General features: G+C 40.1%; 1 protein-coding gene across 1 annotated transcript in view; it reads right to left on the bottom strand.

The window, feature by feature from the left end:
- Nucleotides 1–22,500, bottom strand: part of LOC113809856 (protein turtle homolog A-like) — a 99,953-nt gene that overhangs the window by 1,657 nt on the left and 75,796 nt on the right. Inside the window, exons 7-14 of the mRNA XM_070139083.1 lie at nucleotides 13,630–13,783; nucleotides 11,707–11,837; nucleotides 10,679–10,838; nucleotides 9,050–9,158; nucleotides 7,117–7,301; nucleotides 3,588–3,783; nucleotides 1,768–2,096; nucleotides 153–244 (exon numbers count right to left, since the gene is read on the bottom strand). Coding sequence (XP_069995184.1) covers nucleotides 153–244; nucleotides 1,768–2,096; nucleotides 3,588–3,783; nucleotides 7,117–7,301; nucleotides 9,050–9,158; nucleotides 10,679–10,838; nucleotides 11,707–11,837; nucleotides 13,630–13,783 — 1,356 coding nt within the window. The remainder of the gene's footprint in view (nucleotides 1–152; nucleotides 245–1,767; nucleotides 2,097–3,587; nucleotides 3,784–7,116; nucleotides 7,302–9,049; nucleotides 9,159–10,678; nucleotides 10,839–11,706; nucleotides 11,838–13,629; nucleotides 13,784–22,500) is intronic.

Below are 22,500 nucleotides of genomic sequence, written 5' to 3'. Positions count from 1 at the left end.
CCTCAAAAAAAAAAAAAAAAAAACTCCACCTCTAAAAAAGAAAAAAAAAAACACCTCCCCTACAAAAAAAAAAAAAAAAAAAAAAAAAAAAATCAGAATTCCCCCTATTTCACCCGCCGTGTCATGTGGCACCGGCGGGTTCTGACACTCACGTTGTTTAGGAGAGTCCCAGGGTTCACGTAGAAGGAACTGGGTGAACCTGATCCACCCAGGGTTCGCATCAGCTCCTCTTTCTCGCTGTCAGCTGGTGGGGGGGGGGAGAAAGAACAGGGGGAGTGGGGGGTGAGAACCTGTTATTTGTGTGGGGGGTGGGGTATGGGGTGGGGGTGGGGGGGTTGGTTGTGGGGAGGAGAGGGGGGGTTAGAGGGTTGGTGATAGTTGGGTGGGTGGGAGAGGTGGGTTGGGGGGAGGAAAGGGAGGGGGTGTGTTGGTTGGAGGGAGAGAGGGGGTGGAAGGGGGGGGGGGAAGGGAGTGGTCTGGTCGGTGTGAGAGGACAGGGTGGGGAGGGGGTGGGGGAGGACCAGATAGTGGAAGAGGGAGGGAGAGAGTGAAGGAGGGAATAAAGGAGTGAAGGAAGGAGGGAGGGAGGGAATGAAGGAAGGAGGGAGTGAGGGATTGGTCACAGGGGAGAGGGTAGGAAGAGGAGAGAACAGGCTGGGTGCGGGGGTCGGGTGGGTGGTGGGGAGGGGGTGGAATGGGGAGGGTTGGTCGGTTGGACGGAGGGAGGTGGGGGGGGGGGGGGGTTATTGCACTAATATCAACATATTTTTTCAAAATAAAGTGAGATAATAAGTGTGAAGGAAGAACGTGGATAAGAGTTTGAGGAACATAAGAGAGAGAGAAAGAGAGAGAGAGAGACAGAGAGAGAGAGAGAGAGAGAGAGAGAGAGAGAGAGAGAGAGAGAGAGAGAGAGAGAGAGAGAGAGATAGAGAGAGATAGAGAGAGAGAGAGGAGAGAGAGAGAGAGAGACAGATAGATAGATAGAGATATAGATAGAGGGAGAGAGAGATAGAGAGAGAGAGAATCATATAGACAGAAAGAGATGGGACATAAATACCGATAATGACAGAGAGTTGAACAGACAGACAGGGAATGAAGAAAAGAAGAAAAGGAATAAAAAAGGAAAAAAAAGAAAAAGACTGAAAATAGAAAGAAGACTAGGAAGGAGAAGGAGCAGAAATAGATGAACAAGTAAATGAAAAGAAGAAGAAAAAAATAAGAAAAATAAGAAGAATAAGAGCAGGAGGCAGGAGAAGAGAATAAGAATAAGAAAATGGATAGTAAGAATAAAAATATGAATAAGAAAAGGAATAATAAGAATGAGAATAAAAATAATAACAAGAAATAACATAAATAATAACAAGTATGAAAATAAGAACAAGAAATGGTATAATAAATAGTATGAGAATAAAAAAATAAACAAACAAGAAAAGGAATGATAAGAGTGAGAATAAGATTAAGAATAATAATGGAGAATAAGAGTATATAACAATAAAGATAAGAAACGAAAGAGAGAGAGAGAGAGAGAGAGAGAGAGAGAGAGAGAGAGAGAGAGAGAGAGAGAGAGAGAGAGAGAGAGAGAGAGAGAGAGAGAGAGAGAGACGAGAGAGAGAGAGAGAGAGAGAGAGAGAGAGAGAGAGAGAGAGAGACAGACAGACAGAGAGACAGACAGAGAGAGAGAGAAAGAAAGAGAAAGAGACAGAGAGACAGCGAAAGAGACAGAGTACCAGACAGAAAGAGACACACACAAAAAAGACAGGAAATCACCATGGTTGACGCAGACGATGGTGTGCACGTCGTGGCTGTCATGAGCGTCCTTGAGCGGGCCCGCGTACAGGATCTCAGCGCCGCTCTTCCTCCGCCTGTTCCTCTTCGCCACCATCACGCCCACGCCCACGCACGTCGACACCGCCGCGATCACGCCCATCAGGAGCACCACGAAGGGCGTGATGGAGAGGAGCGTGTTGTGGGCGTGGGAAGAGACGACCTTGTGGGCGGAAGCAGAGGAGGCGGTGTAGGAGATGGTGACCGGTGGGCTGGTTCCTCGGCTGTTGGCGGCCGTGACCGTCATCAGGTACGGGACGTCGACCTTCAGGCTGAGGGCGAGGGGAGAGGAGGGGAAAAGAGGGGAGAGGGGGAGGGGAAGGGGAGATGAGGGGAGAGGGGGAAGGAGGGGAGATGAGGGGAGAGGGGGAGAGAAGAGAGGGGAGAGGGGGAGGGATAGGGGAGAGGAGAGGGGAAGGGGAGAGGAGAGGGGAGGGGGCGAGGGGGAGACGGGGGAGAAATGGGGGAGATGAAGGGAGAGGGGGAGGGATAGGGGAGAGGAGAGGAGAGGAGAGGAGAGGAGAGGGGAAGGGGAGAGGGGAGCGGGTGGCAAAAGGGAGAGTGGAGGGAAGAGGGGTGGGAAAAGCAGAGGGGTAGGGATAGGGGAAGGAAGAAGGAAGGGAAGAGGAGAGGGGAGAGGGGAGGGAAGAGGGGAAGGGATAGGAGTGGGAAGGAAGGGATAGGAGAGAGAAAGAGAAGAGAGAAGAGGGAAGAGAATATAGGAGAGGGGAGGAAGGAGGGAAGAGAAAACAATCCATATTAATGTGATACACAAACACTCGCTTCAACAAACGTTCTTCCTTTAAAACGAAAAACTCACACGAACAAACGTTAATACGAAGAATACTTTCTTAAAAGAAGTAAACTTGAACTTAAAATTACTTTTACACAATCTATAAAATAAAATATACTTCAAATATTCTTAGAAGTAGACTTATACTTAAAAGAAGTAAACCTATGAATGTGAAAGGTGAATGTTGTCTGTTTAGCGCGGATGTTCATGTCGCAAGGAACAAAGTATGGCAATGTGGATACGAATGTGGATACTTATGTTATACGGAATACTTGAGTTTGTGCGGATATGAAAGTTAAAGGGGAAAAAAAACTTTGGTGCGGATCTTAAAGGGGAAACGTTTGCTGACCTTTATCTTTGTAGGGAAAGAACGTTGGTCAATGCGATGTTTTAATCTTAAGAGGAGAACGTTTGTTAATGTTGACGTTTATATTAAAGGGGAAATTCATTAGTTGGTATAAACAAGAATGCTAAAGGAAAAAAATATAAACACCAAAGATTAATAATACAAACAAGCAAATGAACAAGGAGATAACAAAGGAAAATAAACAAGGCGAAAACAAAGGAAAATAAACAAACAAAAAACAAAGAAAAACTAACAAACAAGGAAAAACAAAGAAAACAAACAAACATGGAGAAAATAAGGAAAAAACAACAAGAAAAAAAAGAGAAATTACAAACTAGAAGAAAAAGAAAAACAGACATACAAGTCAAACTCAAATAAAAACAATCAAGAGAAAAAACAAATAAAAACAAACAAACATTGAAAAACAAAGGCAAACAAACAAGGAAAAACAAAGGAAAACAAACAAGGAAAACAAACAAACAAGGAAAATCAAAGGAAAACACACAAGAAAACAAAAAAAACAAACAAACAAATAATCAAATAAACAAGTAGACCCCCCCTTCCCCATCCCCCTATCCTCCCTCCCTCCCACCCCCCCACTCCCCGTCCCACCCACCCACCTACCCCGTGATGATGAAGAAGGGCTCGGGGGCGTGACTGAACTCCTCCAGCAGCTCCTCCTTGGCCGCCTGCCGCACCTCCAGGTTGAAGGTCTGCTCGAGGCCGCCGTCCCACCCCGGCAGGCACGAGAGCACCACGTAGGTCGCAGGCATCGAGGAGTTCCTGTCGGCCTCGCAGGAGGATACCGCTTCGGGCTTGGCTGTTGGGGTGGGAAGAAGAGAAGGGGGGAAGGGGGAGGAGGGGGGAGAAGGGTGGGGTGAGGGTGGGGTAGGAGGGGGGAGGGGGAGAGGGGTGGGGGAGAATGGGGTGAGGGAGGGAGGGAGGGAGGGAGGGAAGGAGGGAGGGTGGAGGATGGAGGGGCAAGGGGTGAGGAGGGGGAAAGGGGGGGAGGGAAAGGGGGAAAGGAAGGTTGATCAATGGTGTTGAGAGTGTTTGGCTTTTGCTATCTATCTATCTATATATCTAATGGGTACTCAATGGCAGGTAGGGATTGGCTATCATTCTATATATCTTTTAACGGTGGGGCTTTATTATCATATTTATCATATTATCATATACCTAATTATATCTATTTATCATATGATATTATTTCTAATTATGCCGATTTATTATAATGTCATATCTATCATACCATCATATCATATCACTTTTTTCAACTTTGGTTATCATTTTTTAAAGCCCTAAACAGTGGGCATAGAATGATGAAGCAACGTAATGTTACGGTACCCGTCCTTCCCAATAAGGAGGCAACACTACGCCATCTATAGTTTAAAGAGGGAACTATTTTACATTCTTTCCGAGACGTCGAGGTCGAATAAAGAATATATTCCTAGTCTGTCGTGGTAGTGATGGATGCTGGGAGAGAGTGTGGTTTGCAAAGAATGAGACTGTGAGTGTGGTTTGCAAAGAATGAGACTGCGAGTGTGGTTTGCAAAGAATGAGGCTGTGATTGTGGTTTGCAAGGAATGAGATTGGGAGTGTGGTTTGCAAAGAATGAGATGGTGAGTGTGGTTTGCAAAGAATGAGACTGTGAGTGTGGTTTGCAAAGAATGAGACTGCGAGTGTGGTTTGCAAAGAATGAGGCTGTGATTGTGGTTTGCAAGGAATGAGATTGGGAGTGTGGTTTGCAAAGAATGAGATGGTGAGTGTGGTTTGCAAAGAATGAGATGGTGAGTGTGGTTTGCAAAGAATGAGATGGTGAGTGTGGTTTGCAAAGAATGAGATGGTGAGTGTGGTTTGCAAAGAATGAGATGGTGAGTGTGGTTTGCAAAGAATGAGATGGTGAGTGTGGTTTGCAAAGAATGAGATGGTGAGTGTGGTTTGCAAAGAATGAGATGGTGAGTGTGGTTTGCAAAGAATGAGATGGTGAGTGTGGTTTGCAAAGAATGAGATGGTGAGTGTGGTTTGCAAAGAATGAGATGGTGAGTGTGGTTTGCAAAGAATGAGACTGTGATTGTGGTTTGCAAGGAATGAGATGGTGAGTGTGGTTTGCAAAGAATGAGATGGTGAGTGTGGTTTGCAAAGAATGAGGTGGTGAGTGTGGTTTGCAAAGAATGAGATTGGGAGTGTGGTTTGCAAGGAATGAGATTGGGAGTGTGGTTTGCAAGGAATGAGATGGTGAGTGTGGTTTGCAAAGAATGAGATTGGGAGTGTAGTTTGCAAAGAATGAGAGTGAGTGTAACCTACAAAGAATGAGACTGTGAGTATGGTTTGCAAAGAATGAGACTGTGAGTGTGGTCTACAAAGAATGAGACTGTGAGTGTGGTTTGCAAAGGATGGATTGAAACTGGAAGCTAGGTGTGCAAAGAATGGATGGCGCTAACGATGGGACACCTTGTTTGTTTTTTCTTTGATTGATTGTTTAGGGAAAGCTCTAGGCAGGGGTGGGGGCAGGGGTGGGGGGGAGGTGGCTGACTCACCAGGACTCTCCTAGATTCATTAAGATTCACCTCCAATCACCTGACATAGGTTCTTGACAATCACTTACTTCCGACATCCAAATCATGACAGGGACTTGACTTCTGAACCCACGTGCGGTCACAAAAAAAAAAATAATAATAAAAAATAAAAACGTGTTTGGTCATTAGAACATGTCTTGTCTGTCTGTCTCTGTCTGTCTGTGTGGATGTATGTTTGTCTAATCGGATTAAATTATCGTTTTGTCTCTTCTTTTATTTCGCATTCTCGCTTCCCCCTCTCATTTTTTCTCCTTTCGTGTTTTAATCATTCTTATCTGCTTCTCATCTTCCATCAGTCTACAACACACACGTGCACACAAACGCAAACACACACACACACACACCTCCTCCCCTTTCACCCACCCTCCACACATACATCTACCCCCACCCCACCCCACTTCCCCCTCCCACCCACCCACCCCTCCCTCCACCCACTTCCCTCCCTCTCACCCTCCCTCCCCCACTTCCCCCCACCCTCCACCTCCACCCCACTTCCCTCTCCCACCCTCCCTCCCCACTTCCCCCAATCCCCCAATACTCCACCCCACTTCCCCCTCCCACCCTCCCTCCCTCCCCACTTCCCCCTTCCACCCTCCCTCCCCCACTCCCCCACAACCCCCCACCTCCCCCCAACAACCCCGGCCAAACCCCCTCCCTCCCCACTTCCCCCTCCCACCCTCCTTCCCCACTTCCACCTCCCACCCTACCCCCCCCTTCCCCCTCCCTCCCCACCACCCCCAACTTCCCACCTCCACCCCACTTCCCCCTCCCACCCACCTTCCCCGCTTCTCCCTCCCACTCGCCCACCCTCCCCGACTTCCCCCTCCCACCCACCCTCTCTCCCCACTTCCCCCTCCCATCCTCCCTCCCCACTTCCCCCAACCCCCACCTCTACCCCACTTCCCCCACCCACCCTCCCTCCCCACTTCCCCTCCCACCCACCCTCCCTCCCCCCTCCCACCCACCCCCTCCCTCCCCAACTTCCCCTTCCACCCACCCTCTCCCCACTTCCCCCCAACCCCCTCCCACCCTCCCCACTTCCCCCCAACCTCCACCTCTACCCTCCTTCCCCACTTCCACCCTCCCTCCCACCCCTCCCTCCCCACTTCCCCCTCCCACCCACCCTCCCTCCCCCAACCCCCACCTCTACCCCACTTCCCCTTCCACCCACCCTCCCCACTTCCCCCCAACCCCCTCCCACCCTCCCTCCATCCCCACTTCCCCCCCAACCTCCACCTCTACCCTCCCTCTCCCTCCCACCCTCCCTCCCCACTTCCCCCTCCCCCCACCCCCACCTCTACCCCACTTCCCCTCCCACCCACCCTCCTCTCCCACTTCCCCCTCCCACCCACCCACCCTCTCCACCTCCACCCCACTTCCCCTCCCTCCCTCCCACCCTCCCCCTCCCACCCACCCACCCTCCCCACTTCCCCCAACAACCCCCCCCTCCCTCCCCACTTCCACCCTCCCTACCTCCCCCCACTTCCCCCCAACAACCCCCCTACCTCCCCCCCACCAACCCCGCCCAGACCCCCACCTCCACCCCAACAACCCCGCCCAAACCCCCAACTCACCCGCAGGCACGACGCTGAACACGCACGGCTTCCTCTGCCTCCCGACGTCGTTCACCGCCCAGCACAGGAGTTCCCCGAAGTCGTGGTGCGTCTGCGGGGTGTACCTGACGATGCTGCTCCTGCCGCTGCTGCTGGAGAGGTTGAGGGCCACGTCGACGACCCCCGTGGAGGTGTTGACCGCCCATCTGTTTTTGGGGAATGGGAGGAGAAAGAGGAGGAAGGGTGAGTGTGAGTGTGTTTTTTTGTTTTTTTTTATGTATGTTTTCTTAGCGGTGTGTTTCGTGTCTCGTTCTGTATCTCCAACTTGTACCTGTATCTCCAACGCCCCACCTGCATCTCCAACAAGCCACCCGCATCTCCAACATCCCACTTCTTACTTGTATCTCCAACATCCAACCTGTACCTGTATCTCCAACATCCAACCCACCTGCATCGCCAACATCCAACCTGCATCTCCAACATCCCACCTCTTACCTGTATCTCCAACATCCAACCTGTATCTGTATATCCACCGTCTCGTTTCTAAGTTAATTCATTTACAGAATGAGATTAGACAAAATATTCATCAAGTTTCCTCACTTTTCTCCAAGAGAGTGAAAAGACATGAGCCGCCATCTTGAAATGATATTACACAAGGACAAAAGTTTTCATTTTCCGAGAGTTCCTTGTTTCCATCTTTTGGCGAAGAAGAGAGGAAAGAAAATGAAGAATTAGAAGGGAGAAGAAAGAAAATAATCAAGGGAATGATGATAATGTGGGGAATAAAGATTAGTTGGGAGTGAGAAGAGTACATTTCTTGGTGAAAGGAGTGGGATGCAGATCAGAGTAAAAGTAAAATAAGGAGGATGAGAAGATAAAGAAGTAGAAGAGAAAGAAGAAAAAGATGATGATGAAGAAGAGGATGACGAAGAAGAAGATAAAGAAGAATAAGAAGAATAATGATAAGAAGAAAATAGAAAAAGACGCAACACAGAAAAAGAAGAAGGAGAAAAGGGAGAGGAGGGGGAAAGGAGGAACAAGAGAGAAAATAAAAATAAAAATATTAGAATTAAAATTCTAAAATTTTAGAAGTAGTAGAAGTACAACGACGATAATAATTAGAACAACAATAATATTATTAATAATAATGATACTACTACTATTAATGATAACGATAATAACAATAAGAATAATAACAATACTACTACTAATAATGATAATAATAATAATAATAATAATAATAATAATAATAATAATGATAATAATAATAACAAAAATGATAATTATAATCATAACAACATAAGCATGATTATCACAACAACAACAGTAACAACAAATACTACTTCTAAAATTACTATCACTGCCACTACTACTAGTACCGCTACAACAACAATAACTACTACTGTTACTAGTACTATTTTTACTACAATAATTACTACTACTACTGCTTCTACATTAAAAATACTACTATTATTACCTTCAATACTATTACTACTACCACAAACACTACAACTACTACAACCACTACAACTATTATAACCACTACAACTACAACTATAACCACTACAACTACTAATATAACCACTACAACTACTACTATAACCACTACAACTACTACTATAACCACTACAACTACTACTATAACCACTACAACTACTACTATAACCACTACAACCACTGGAACAACTACTATAACCACTTCCACAACTACTACAACCCCTACAACTACTTCTTTATCACAACTACTACTACAACCACTACAACTACTGCTACAACCCCAACACTTAATACTTTATCACCACAACTACTACTGCAACCACTAAAACTACTACTTTAACCCCTACAACCACTACTTTATCATCACAACTACTACTACAACCCCTACAACAACTACAACAACCACACAGACAATTGACACCTCTCCTAATCAAGATGAAGCCCAAACGCCCCTTACCTGAACATCGTGGGCGCGGGGTGGGCGTGGACGTGGCACGGCACCTGCAGTTCCTCGTGCCTCGCTGCGCCGTACACCTCGTGCTGACCCTGGGCGCACGTGGGGGGGACTGGGGGGAGAGGGGGAGAGGGAGAATGATGATAATGATAATAATAATAATAATGATAAGGATAAGTATAAATATAATCATTATTATCACAACTACAACAATAATTAAAAAAAAACTACTTATAAAATTACTATCACTGCCACTACTACTGCTGATGGTGATGAATTTGTTTTTATGATGGTTGTGATGTTTGTTTCATTTCTGTTTTTTTTCTCTATTTGTTTGTTGTTTGTTTCCATACTTTCTTATTTTATGTGCTCTCTAATCTTTCGTTGTTGGTTTCTCTTCTTTCTCTGCTTTCTCCCTTTTGCTTCTATCCTTCTTCTGTGCCTCCCTACCTTCCCTCCTTTCTATCGATCCTTTTATCACACACATACACACAATACCCACACGCACACACACACACTTTACCCCACCCACCCCCACAATACCTACACAAGCACACACACAATACCTAAACGAACACACAATACCCACACACACACACACAATACCCACGCAAACACAATACACACCCACACACACAATATCCACGCAAACACAATACACCCACCCACACACACAATACCCACGCAAACACAATACACCCACACACACACACAATACCCACGCAAACACAATGCCCCCCCCCCTACACACACAAACACACACACACACAATACCCACACAAACAATGCCCCCCCCCACAAACACAATACCCACACAAACACATCCCACCCACTCCACACACATAAACCTGTCATAAACATGAATTCTACTTGAACATTTGAACATCTGATCCCTATTTGAACCTTTTATTCGCTGAAGGATAGGAAGGGCGACCAATTCCTTTCTATCCCGACTTTGACCCTACAACGCTGATGCCGGTACTGTCACAAATAAGCCGATTCTCCAAAGAAAGCAAGCAAGAAAGTAAGAAAGATAGAGAGAAAGGGATTAAAGAAGTAAGAAATATAGAGAGAAAGGAATCAAGGAAGGAAGATAGAGAGAAATTAAGGAAGGAAGAAAGAGAGACAGGAATTAAGTAAGGAAGATAGAAAGAAATTAAGGAAGGAAGAAAGATAGAGAGAAAGGAATTAAGGAAGGAAGGAAGATTGAAAAGAAAGGAGGGAAGAAGATTAGAGAGAAAAGAAAGGAGGGAAGAAGATTAGAGAGAAAAGAAAGAAAGATAGAGAGAGGAAGATAGAAAAATTGAAAGAAAGGAGGGGAGACAGAGAAAAAGAAAGAACGATCATTAGAAAAAAGAAGGAAGGAGTTAAAATTGAAAGAAAGGAAGGAAGACAGAGAGAAAATAAGGAAAGAAAGATAGAGATAAAGAAAGAAAGGAAGGAAGAGAGAAAAAAGAGAAAGGAAAGAAAGAAGGAAAGTGAGAGAAAGAGAAAGACAAAAAACAAAGAAATAAAAAAAGAAAAAAACGAAAAAAACGAAAAAAAGAAAACAAGCAGAAAAAACAAAGAAATAAGAAAAACAAACAAACAAACAAGAACCCCCCCTCCCCCCATCCCCCCCCCCGCACTCACACTTGACCCCCAGCTGCAGGGGCGATGACGTCATAGCCCCCTCCGTGTTGGCCGCCGCGCACGTGTAAACTCCTGACGATGTCCTGCTGATGTTCCTGAGGACGAGCGAAGCCCTGCTGACGTCGATGCCCAGGGACGCGTTGCTCTTGAGGGGGACGCCCTGGTGGGGGGGGGAGGATATTCATTTATTTATTTATTCTATTTATTTTATTTATTATCATTGTTTTTTTTTTTTTTTTTTTTTTTTTTTTTTTTTTGGGGGGGGGGTGATGGTGGAGGTGGGAGTGGTGGTGATGATAGGGGGGGGGGTGTTGGTGGTGGTGGTGATGATTATGACTATGATAATCCTAATGATAATGATAACAATACGATCATTTTTATCATTATTATTATCCTCATGATTATCATTGAAATATTAACAATCACAATAATAATAATGATAATATAAAAAACGACAACAATAATAACAATAATAATAATGGTATTGATAATACTTATCATCATCATTATCATTATCAGTATGATCATTTTCATTATCATCTTCATAATATATCTTACCTTATAATCAATCATTCTCATGAATTCATATATTCTTCTCTACTTTCCCCTCTCCTTCTACTCCCTTCCCCCTCCCCCTCTCCCCCCTTCCTGCCTCCTCCACCCCCCCATATCCCATCCCCCTCCTCCCTCCCTATTCCCCTATCCCCCCTCCCTCAATCCCCTTCCCCCTTCACCCCCTCCCTTATACCTTCCTCTCCCTTCCACTCCTCCTCCTCCCTCCCCTCTCCCCATTCCCCCAATCCCCCTCCACCCCCAACCCCCCCCCCCCTCCCTTCCACTCCTCCTCCTCCCTCCCCTCTCCCCATCCCCCTTCCACTCCCCGTCCTCCACCCCCACTCCCCTATCAACCTCCCCCCATCCCCTCTCCCTTCCACCTCCCATCCTCCCTCTTCCCCTCCCTTCCACTCCCCCAATCCCCCCTCCTCCCCCAATCCCCCCTCTCCCCTCTCCCTTTCCCCTCAACTCACATCGTGCGCCCACTGCACTCCGTTCACCGGCGGGTTGGCTTTAACGATGCACTTGAACACCACGTTATCTCCCTCTTCCATGTTCTTCAGTTCTTCGTTGTTTCCGAGTTCTAGCGTCATCTGGGGCTTGTCTGGAAGGAGAGAGAGAGAGAGAGAGAGGTGATGATGAGAGGGTTGGGAGGGAATGCGGGTGGGTTAGAGAGAAAGAGGGAGAGAGAGAGAGATAATTAAATATATGGACAGAAAGAGAGAGACAGGTAGATAGATAGACAGATAGATAGATAGATAGATAGAGAGAGAGAGAGAGAGAGAGAGAGAGAGAGAGAGAGAGAGAGAGAGAGAGAGAGAGAGAGAGAGAGAGAGAAAGAGAGAGAGAGAGAAAGAAAGAGAGAGAGAGAGAAAGATGAGAGTAAAAAAGAGATTAATTATAGATATTTTTGTTTATTAATGTCATATAAAGGATTTTCGTATTCATGTTATCCTGTTGAAACGCCTGTGTTGTGTTAGTAACTTTCTCAGGCGTGAGAAGACAAACGCACAGATGTAAACTTAACATTCATTTAATTCCTTTCTTACCACAAAGAAGCAGGGGGATAATGTACGCTTAATATGACACAAAAGGATGGCACGATTTTCATATAAACCCATTAATCAGCTGATGCGTCCGAGAACACACTGGTATAGGGTTCACGCCACTTAACGTCACTAATATATACGTATAATGCGAGTCACCGGTAACTGCTGCTGGCTACCTTCGCCTAACCTTATTTCAGCCACAATCTTTCTGCATTCTCCATTATTTCTCCTCGCTGTCCGTAGGAGGAAGGCCAGGACTCGTCTCAATTATTATAAATCAATACAAAGAGATTGAACAGTTACGTTAAAACACTTATTTCGCATTGCAATTTATGAAATCAAGGTAAAATACGACTTCAAATACCAGAACCAAGCTGACCTGTTACTGGAGGAAGGCCAAGCATCGTCTGGTGATATAGAGTTAAGACATCGAAGTCATTGCTTTCCACCAAATAAATATTTAACATTTAAACAAACAAACCACTTATAAATGATTATCATAATTTAATATATTTGTTATAACTAAATTTTGCTTTATTGATATACCTTTAGAAATATAAAAATATGTAAACAAATGTTTCAGTGACGGATGTACATCTTTCAAATTAGAACCAACGCATCTTTTTAAATGTCGAACAAATAATGATCTTGACATTAATACAAGGGTGTTGATGTTCTGTGTTGAGTAAGATTTATCTATTTTTCATTCTTTTTTTGTTTTTGTTTTTTAATTTTCATTCAGAGTGGATTCTTCCTTTGAATTACTATTTCAATTAATCAAATTGTTGATCTGCTTAATCTATCGATCTATATGTCACGCTATCACGGATTTGATATTTCCTTCTCATTATGATCGTCTCTTTTCAACAACACATTTACTTCGCATATAGATGAAGGAGATGATAAAGAAGAAGACGAAGAAGAAGAATATATATATATATATATATATAAATGTGTATATATATATATATATATATATATATATATATATATATATATATGTATATATATACATACATATATATATATATATATATATATATATATATATATATATATATATATATATATATGTATATATATACATACATATATATATATATATATATATATATATATATATATACATATATATATATATATATATATATATATATATTGCCTCACTCGTAGATGTAAAGACGAAAACGCAAAAAAAAAAAAAAAAAACTAGATAAGAAAATACCTCACTTATAGAACATAAAACACAATAAACCAGATAAGATAAGAAACTACAAGAAGAAAAATCCCCCCCCCCCCCAAAAAAAAAAAAAAAACGAAAAAAATATAAAGCGAAAAGCTACTCACACAACACCGAGAGTGTGACAGAGTCCTCTAGCGGCGAGTCGGGCAAGCGAGGGCTAGCGGCTCGACAGGTGAGCGTGGATCCGTCGTCAGTCGCCCTCGAGACCAGGTGCAGGGTGGAGCGGCTCACGTCACCCTCGAACTCCTCCTCGACCGTCTGGGGGGAGAGGGAGAGAAGGTTGAGGTTGAGGATATTTTTGGAGAAAGATATTTGGGGAGGGGGGGTGGGTGGATGGATAGATGGATGGATAGATAGATAGATAGATAGATAGATAGATAGATAGATAGATAGGTGGATGGATGGACGGAGAACGAAAAGGGGGAGGGAGGAAGAGAGAGAGAGAAAGAGAGAGAGAGAGAGAGAGAGAGAGAGAGAGAGAGTGAGAGAGAGAGAGAGAGAGAGAGAGAGAGAGAGAGAGAGAGAGAGAGAGAGAGAGAGAGAGAGAGAGAGAGAGAGTGAAGGAGCAGGAGGAAAATGAAAAATATATCAGGAAACATAATGGGAATAAAAAATCATTATATTAAAGTTTCTTTGTAAACATTCTGACACATTCAACAAGTCAATGGAATTTGCAAAAGAAGCTGTTGCTTCGAAACTCCCGACCAAGAGCACACAAAAACACAATTATATCGTCACAATTCCTATTCTATTTTAAGTAAATCATAAAGAAAAAAAAAAAAAGAAAAAAATCACACACAGCATATCTTATCACAACGGCTAATCCACTCACAACAAGATGTCTTTGAAACAGCAATCTCAGACGAAAACTTATCAAGAAGCCAAAGAAATGGGATTTTTTTTCCAGCCTGTAATGAGGACATGACTTCACCATTATCTCCTCAAATGCTCCTTACATAGACTGCGTGATACATCGGTACTCTGTGCATGCCCTGATTTGCATAATAATCTGTGGCTTTGAATCATCATCTATTCAGGTTGTGTTCTCCTCCGATATTGCGAAAAGGGAGTTATGTTGTCATGTGGTGTGATTCATCTCCTTATATATCCGGTTGTACATGTCAGAGGCGAGAGAAATGAGGCTGCATCTCTCTCACTTTCATCAAGGGACAATGGGGGGATTATGTTGTATTCTGTAGTAGGAGCCTGATGGGAGAGCGGTTCTCTTTGTCTCTGTTTCTCTTTCCTTCACCCTCTCTCTATCTATTTATCTATCTGACGCTCTGTCCCTCCTCTCTCTTTGTCTGTTTGCGTCTCTCTCTCTCTCTCTCTCTCTCTCTCTCTCTCTCTCTCTCTCTCTCTCTCTCTCTCTCTCTCTCTCTCTCTCTCTCTCTCCCTCCCTCTCCCCCCACCTTTCTCTCTCTCTCAGCTTCTATATCTGTATATACGTACGTATGAATTTATATATGTACGCATGTATGTACGTACGTTTACATGTAAATATATATGCATATGCATATATATTTTTACATAACGCTGAAGCATATTTACACATCACTATATAGCACTCGGCGTCACTTCGAAAATACACCCAACATAGCCTCCTCATGGCAGACACCCAGATTCAAGGTCTGTACTTATATAGACCTTGCCCAGAATACCCTGTTTTGAAGGTCTAGACGATCGGTTGTAGGAAAACCTCTCGTTATCGGATTCGCTTAACTGATAACAGCGCATGCGTTAGACTGCAACATGCTTACAATGCAGATAAGGAACTGGCGCTGTCGTTAGATGGCTTATGATATCGCCCGGGGCCACATAATTGTCTCAGTATCAGTGTCTGTTCTTTTTCGGGTCCGGTGTGGGGGGGGGGGGCGTCGGGTTGAGAGGGAGACACGGATAAAGATGGATATACTGTTAGAAAGAAGGAAGGAGGTAGAAAGACAGATGTATAGATAGATAGATGGATAGGTAGGTAGATAGATAGATAGACAGACAGATAGATAGACAGAGATAGATAGATAGACAGATAGATAGATAGATAGATAGATGATAGATAGATAGATAGATAGATAGATAGATAGATAGACAGACAGACAGATAGATAGATGCATAGACAGATAGACAGATAGATAGATAGACAGACAGACAGACAGACAGACAGACAGACAGACAGACAGACAGACAGACAGATAGATAGATAGATAGATAGATAGATAGATAGATAGATAGACAGATAGATAGATAGATAGATAGATAGATAGATAGACAGGCAGATAGATAGACAGATAGGTAGATAAATGGATAGATATATAGATAGACAGATAGATAGATACATAGATAGATAAATACAGAGACAGACAGACAAGCAGACAGAGACAGACAGACAGACAGAAGAAAGAGAAAGAAGGAATAAAGAAGTGGACAGGGAAAGCAGAGAAGAAGATAAAGAAATGAGATAACGAGAACCAGAGACAGCCAAACATACAGACAGAAAAGACGAAGCCAAAGCCAGTTCCAACAGAATATCCAACAAACGTTTATATCATTAGGCGAACAAACACAGCAGAACAAACATTCCCAAAAAATCGAGAAAAAATGAAAAAACATCGGTAGAATAAGATTTTTTTTGTTTCTCAATCTCTCGTATTTACTTTTCTGTGTTCAAGCCTTAGCGATGTCGGCTCTTCCCTTTGTTATTTCGCTAACGTTAGGAAAACAAGGAAAGCGGGTAATTAGACTTTCCTTTATAACGTATCGGAGGACCAAGTTTAGGTTATTGGATTCAGTTAAAAGCTTAATTATTTCCGTCTATTGAATTAATCTGAAGAGGCTTTTGATCTCCATCGACGGGGCTCCATTGCAGGGACGTAATGAAGTCAACATTCTTGTAATTGCATCGAGAGCATCACGTACAATCTGTGCTGAAATATTAACGAGGGAATATTGCCAAAAAAAAAAAAAAAAAAAAAAAAAAGTAATTTGGTAACATCTGGCAACTCCTCGAAGCAGAGTTGACAAGTGTGTTATTTCGCGCAGAAAAATCATCGTGCGTTGAAAAACCTTCGGAATAGTCCTTATAGCGGGGAGAAACAACGTCGAGAATAGCACGCGACGAAGGGTTTGGGTGGAGACTCGAATCGACCTTGAAAAAAATTAAGAAACAGAGAAAAAAAGGAAGAAAATAAAGAAGAAGAAAAGGAAGAAGAGACAAAATCGTGTGAAATTTTTATCCGATATGTTTACCTACTCAACCGGAAGCAATTTTCCTTTGAGGATAATACACTCAGGAATACGACTGCGGAGCCATTGTGGGAACTGCCCTGGAGGAGGCGGCCATGTTTTTTTATAGATATTTTATTTCATTTCTATTCATTCAAGTTTTTTTTTCACTCAGACGTTTGTATCTACTTCATTTATTTATTTTTTATTTATTTTTTCTAAATCTCTTTCACTCAGACATTTATTAGGTATGAATCTTTTTATATATTTTTTTTATATATATTATTTCGTTTCTATGTATTCTATTTTTCTTTTTCACTCAGACGTTTGTATCTACTTCATTGTCTATTCATTTATTTTTTATTTTCTGTTTATTCTAAATCTCTTTCACTAAGACTACATTAGTATCTTTTTATATTTTTCTTTTCTGTTTTTTTTTATAAATTTTATTTCGTTTCTATTCATTCTATTTTTTTCACTCAGACGTTTGTATTTACTTCATTGTTTATTTATTTTTATTTTCTGTTTATTCTAAATCCCTTTCACTTTGACATTTGTATCTATATTAGTATCTTTTTATATCTTTCTTTTATGCTTATTCTAAATTTCTTTCACTTAGACATTTGTATCTACATTAGTATCTTTTTTATATTTTTCTTTTCTGTTTTTTTATATATATATTTTATTTCGCTTCTATTCATTCTATTTTTTTTTTCACTCAGACATTTGTATTTATTTTATTGTCTATTTTTTCTGTTTATTTTAAATCTCTTTCACTAAGACATTTATATCTACATTAGTATTTTTTTTATGTCTTTCTTATCTGTTTATTCTAAATTTCTTTCATTCAGGCATTCGTATCTACTTTCCTATCTATTTAAATTTTTCTTTTCTATTCATTCTAAATAAAGCTATTTTCTTATCTATCTATATTCCTCATTTCCATTTATTCTAAACCTCGTTCATTCAAACATCTGTATCTACTTTATCATCTATCTATATTTTCCCTTCCAATTTATTCTATATTTCGTTTATTTAGACTTTCTTATTATCTTTCTTATTATTATATCTTTCTTATTATCTTTCTTATTATTATATTCTTTCTTATTATCTTTCTTATTATTATATTCTTTCTTATTATCTTTCTTATTATTATATTCTTTCTTATTATCATATTCTTTCTTATTATTATATTCTTTCTTATTATTATATTCTTTCTTATTATCTTTCTTATTATCATATTCTTTTTTATTATCTTTCTTCTTATCATATTCTTTCTTATTCTTCCTTTTATCATTATTTTTCATTCATCTTTTTTCTTCTCCTCTTCAAAATTCCACCTCATTCTAACAAAAGAACAATTAACAGTAATTACCTCATAAGTACTTCTCATACGTGACAATGAGAATGAAAACGGGATAATTATTGCACACTCATTATCAGCATCCGACATTCAAGAAGAGAAAAAAAAAATGAAAAATAAAATCAGAACAAGAAGAACAATACGAATGAAAAAAATGAATAAAAATGTGAATAAAGAAGAAAAAGAGATAAAATTAGAACATGATTAACAATAGGAATGAAAAAAATGAATAAAAAATTGAATAAAGAAGAAAAAGAGATAAAATCAGAACATGAAGAACAATAAGAATAAAAAATAATGAATAATGAATAAAAGATGTGAATAAATAAGAAAAAAAAGAAAATATATAAATAAATTATAAAAAATAGTGATGATAAAGGAATGCATAAATTGATAACAAAGATAAATAAATAAATAAATAATATATATATATATGAAAAAGAGAGAAAGAAAGATAGAAAGAAGAAAGAAGAAAAAGAGGAAGAAGAAGCAAAATAAAAATAAAAAGAAGAAGAAGAAGAAGGAAAAAAAAGAAAAAAGAAACAAAAAAGAAAAAGAAAAAAAGAAAAAAGAAAGAAGAAGAAGAAAAAGAAGAAAAAAAAGCAGAGACTAGTAATAAATCAATGTCATTCTTACAGTAAAAAAAACAAACACCCCCCCCCCAAAAAAAAAAAAAAAAAAAAACGCCCTCCTTAGGACACCTCTGCTCGTCGGCGACAAACTGACGCCGTCTGAAAAAAAATAAAAATGAAAAAGAAAGAAAAAGGAAGGAAGAAAGAAAGAAAATGAAGAAAAAGAGACAAATAGAAAAAAAAGGAAAAAGAAAGAAAATAAAGAAAAGGAGACACAACAAAAAATAATAAAGTAAAAAGAAAGAAGAAAAAGAAGAAACAAAAATAAAGTAAAAGGAAAGAAGAAAAAAAGAAAAAAGAAAGGAGAAAATAGGAAAAAGAACAAAGAAAAAAAAAGAAAAAGGTAAAAAAAAAAACACAAAAAAAAAAGAAAAGAAAATAGAAAAATAGAAAAAAAGAAAAAAAGGAAAAAATAGGGGGCGGGGAGGGGGGGAGGGGGGGAGGGGGATGGCCGGGTGTCAGGAGGAAAGACGTCAGCCGTAAAATATTAAGGTCAGCGCTAAAACTACAGGTCGTCAGCTTTTGGACGAATAAGAAAGGAGAGACGAGGAGGAAGAAAGCAGGGAAGGCGGAAGAAGAAGAAGAAGGAGGAAAAGGAGAAGGAGAAAAAATAATAAAAAAAACAGTAGAAGAGGGAGGAGAAAGAGAGGAAGAAAAAGAAGAAGAAGGAAGGAAAAATAGAAGGAGAAGAAGAAGAATTAAAAGAGGAGGAAGAAGAAAAGAAAAAGAATAAAAGATACAAGAAGAAAGACAAGAAGAAGAAAAAGAAAACGAAGAAGAAATAGTAGCATTAGTTAGAGAGAACAAAAATGCCAATAAAGAAAGTCGGAAAAGAAGTAATGGACGAAAAAAAAGGAGAAAAAGGGGAATAGACGGAGAGGGTTAAAAATAATGGAAGACGGGGAGAGGATAATAAGGGCTAGGAATATTAAATTAAAGATAATGAAGGAAAAAAGAAAGTAAAAAGAGAAAGAAACAAAGAAGAAATAGACAAAAAAAAAAGATAAAATAAAACAGGGAAAAATAAAGAAAGGAATAATAGGTAATAAAAAGTAAAAGATGGAGAAAATGAATAGGAAAATGAAAATAGAAAGAGGAAGAGGTGGAAGACGAAGGATATTAATTTCCAAGACAAGATGAAAAGGATAATTAAGAACAAAGGGAAAATGACAAAAAATAATAATAGGTTAGAAAGATACGGAGAAAGAGAGAGAGAGAAAAAAAAACAATAATGATTAGAAAAACAAAACAAGAAAAAAACTAAAAGCAATATAAAGATGAGGAATAAGAAAGTAAGAAAAAAGACAACAACAATGACAACTAAAACAACAGCAAAAAAGAGAAGAAGAAGAAGAAGAAGAAGAAGAAGAAGAAGAAGAAGAAGAAGAAGAAGAAGAAGAAGAAGAAGAAGAAGAAGAAGAAGAAGAAGAAAATATATATATAAAGTAAAACAGCGAAATAAAAAAATGAAAACAACAGCACTAAGACAACATCAATAAATCTAAACAACAAAAATAATTTCTAAAACAACAACAACAACAACAACAAAATAGACACCAAAAACAACAAGAAAAACAAATAAAACCAACAACACAAGAGTTAGGAGAGGGCGAATGAGGGGAGAAAGAGGAGGGAGGAGTCTGTGAGAATTAGGGGAGCGGGGGGGGGGCGTAAGGAGAGGAGAGGGGAGAGGGGGAGGAAGAAGAGGAGGAGGAGGAGGAGAATGAGAAGAAGGAGAAGAAGGAGAAGGAGAAGAAGAAGGAGAAGGAGAAGAAGGAGAAGAAGGAGAAGGAGAAGAAGAAGGAGAAGGAAGAGAAGGAGGAGAAGGAGACGGAGAAATAGTAGTATAAGAGGGAGGAGAAGGAAGAAGAAGAAGAAACAGCAGTTTAAGAGGGAGGAGAAGGAAGAAGAAGAAGAAAAAGAAAGAAAAAGGCGTAAGGGGAGGGGAGGGGAGGGGAGAGGGGGGAGGGGGCGAAGGAGAGAGGAGGGGAGAGGGTGAGAGTTAACAGTCATTAATTACATTTAACTATGATAAATGACTTTTCCCCAACATAGCGGAGGGTCGTGTCAGCTATTCTACTTTTTGTTTTTTCTAATATACTATTTTGGGTTTTATTCAGTGTCTACCGCTTTCCTGCTGTCTACTTTTCTTTGACTGGGTGCTTTTTGGGGGGTTATATTTGCCTTCTTGTAATTTCTTTGATATCTACTTTTGGGTTTTTATCTGTGTCTATATTTCTACTATTTGCTTGTGGGTATTGTCTATTTTTCTTTCTATCTATCTACTTTGTGTTTTATCTACCTGATTAAAATGTCCTTTTACTTCTTTTCATCTACCTGCTAAATTTTCATGTTATATCCTATTGGGCTTTAAAAATTTTGCTTCTATCTACTCTTGAGTTTTATCTACTAAAATTTTCCTTCTATCAACCCACGTTTTTTTTTTCTTTAAATCTAACTCCTAAAAAATGTTCTTTTATCTACTTATATTGATCTACCTACTAAACCTTCACGCTGTCTCTTTATGAGCTTTATCTACCTACTAAAATCTTCCTTCTATCTACTCATAATATTTATCTAACTGCCAAAATTTTCCTATTACCTGCCTAAGTTTTCCTTCTATCTATTTAGAAATTTTACCAAATCACTGAGACTTTCTTACTATCAACTTTTGGGTTTTATCTATTGTGTACTATTTTTCTGTTTATCAATACAGTGAATTTGCTTTTACTTCAATAATATAACTTTAACCATGATAATTAAGACGTAAATATACCATTTTCAATCTTGCCGTTATCACTATCATCACTATTATCATCATTATTATTGTCATCTCTATTATCATCACTATCATCATCATCACTATTATCATCATCGCCATTATTATCATCGCCATTATTATCATCACTATTATTACCATCACTATTATTATCACTATCATTATCATCACCATTATCATCATCACTGTTATCATCAACTCTATTATCATCACTATTATTATCACTATCATTATCATCATCACTATTACTATCATTACCATTACCATCCTCACTATCATCACTATCATTATCCTCAAACGCTCCTCGTCACTAAGTCTCATATTCTCACCTGAAAGTAATTTTTTTCTTTCTTTTTAAGTATGAGTAAGTATATCTTTTTTAACTTAGAGTATGAGCATGATACGGAAAATCTGATCCGAGTTGAGCAATGCAATTCCCTGCAATGCAACAACGTAAGTTTCTATTCTCGCGTCTTCTAATCTCTTTGTGAAGTGTCTTGGTGTCGTTATCGTGTTCGTAATACCAGTGGAATTACATTTCCTTACGTGTTGTGTCTTTTTTTTATGTCTTGAGAACGATCGAGGTCTTCCGAGTGTCTTTTCGTGTTTTTTTTGCTTTTTTTTTTTTTTTGTTATGTGTGTTTTTGTATTTCTCTTGGGTAATCTTTTTTTTATGTCTTCGGTTTATGTTTGTCTGTCTTTTGTTTTGTTTTGTTTCTTCTGTTTACGTTTGTCTGTTTGTTTGTTTTTTTCTTTTTATTTTCCTTGATTAAAAAAGTATATATATATTTCCTTTGATTTTTTTCTCTCTTTCTTTCCTTTTTCTTTATGTAGTTTTTTTTCTGTTTCCTTCTTTCTCGCTCGGGCAATTTTCTATTTTCATTTCTACAGCACATTTTCCATTTTTTTCTGTTTCTTTCTTTCACCCTCGGGCATTTTTCTGATTTTATTTCTACTGCACATTTTCCATTTATTTTTT

The sequence above is a fragment of the Penaeus vannamei genome, chromosome 25, assembly GCF_042767895.1.
Source record: "Penaeus vannamei isolate JL-2024 chromosome 25, ASM4276789v1, whole genome shotgun sequence".
In the NCBI taxonomy this organism is placed as follows: domain Eukaryota; kingdom Metazoa; phylum Arthropoda; class Malacostraca; order Decapoda; family Penaeidae; genus Penaeus; species Penaeus vannamei.
The sequence above is the reverse complement of the archived record's forward strand: the minus strand, read 5'-3'. Positions and strand labels throughout refer to the sequence as shown.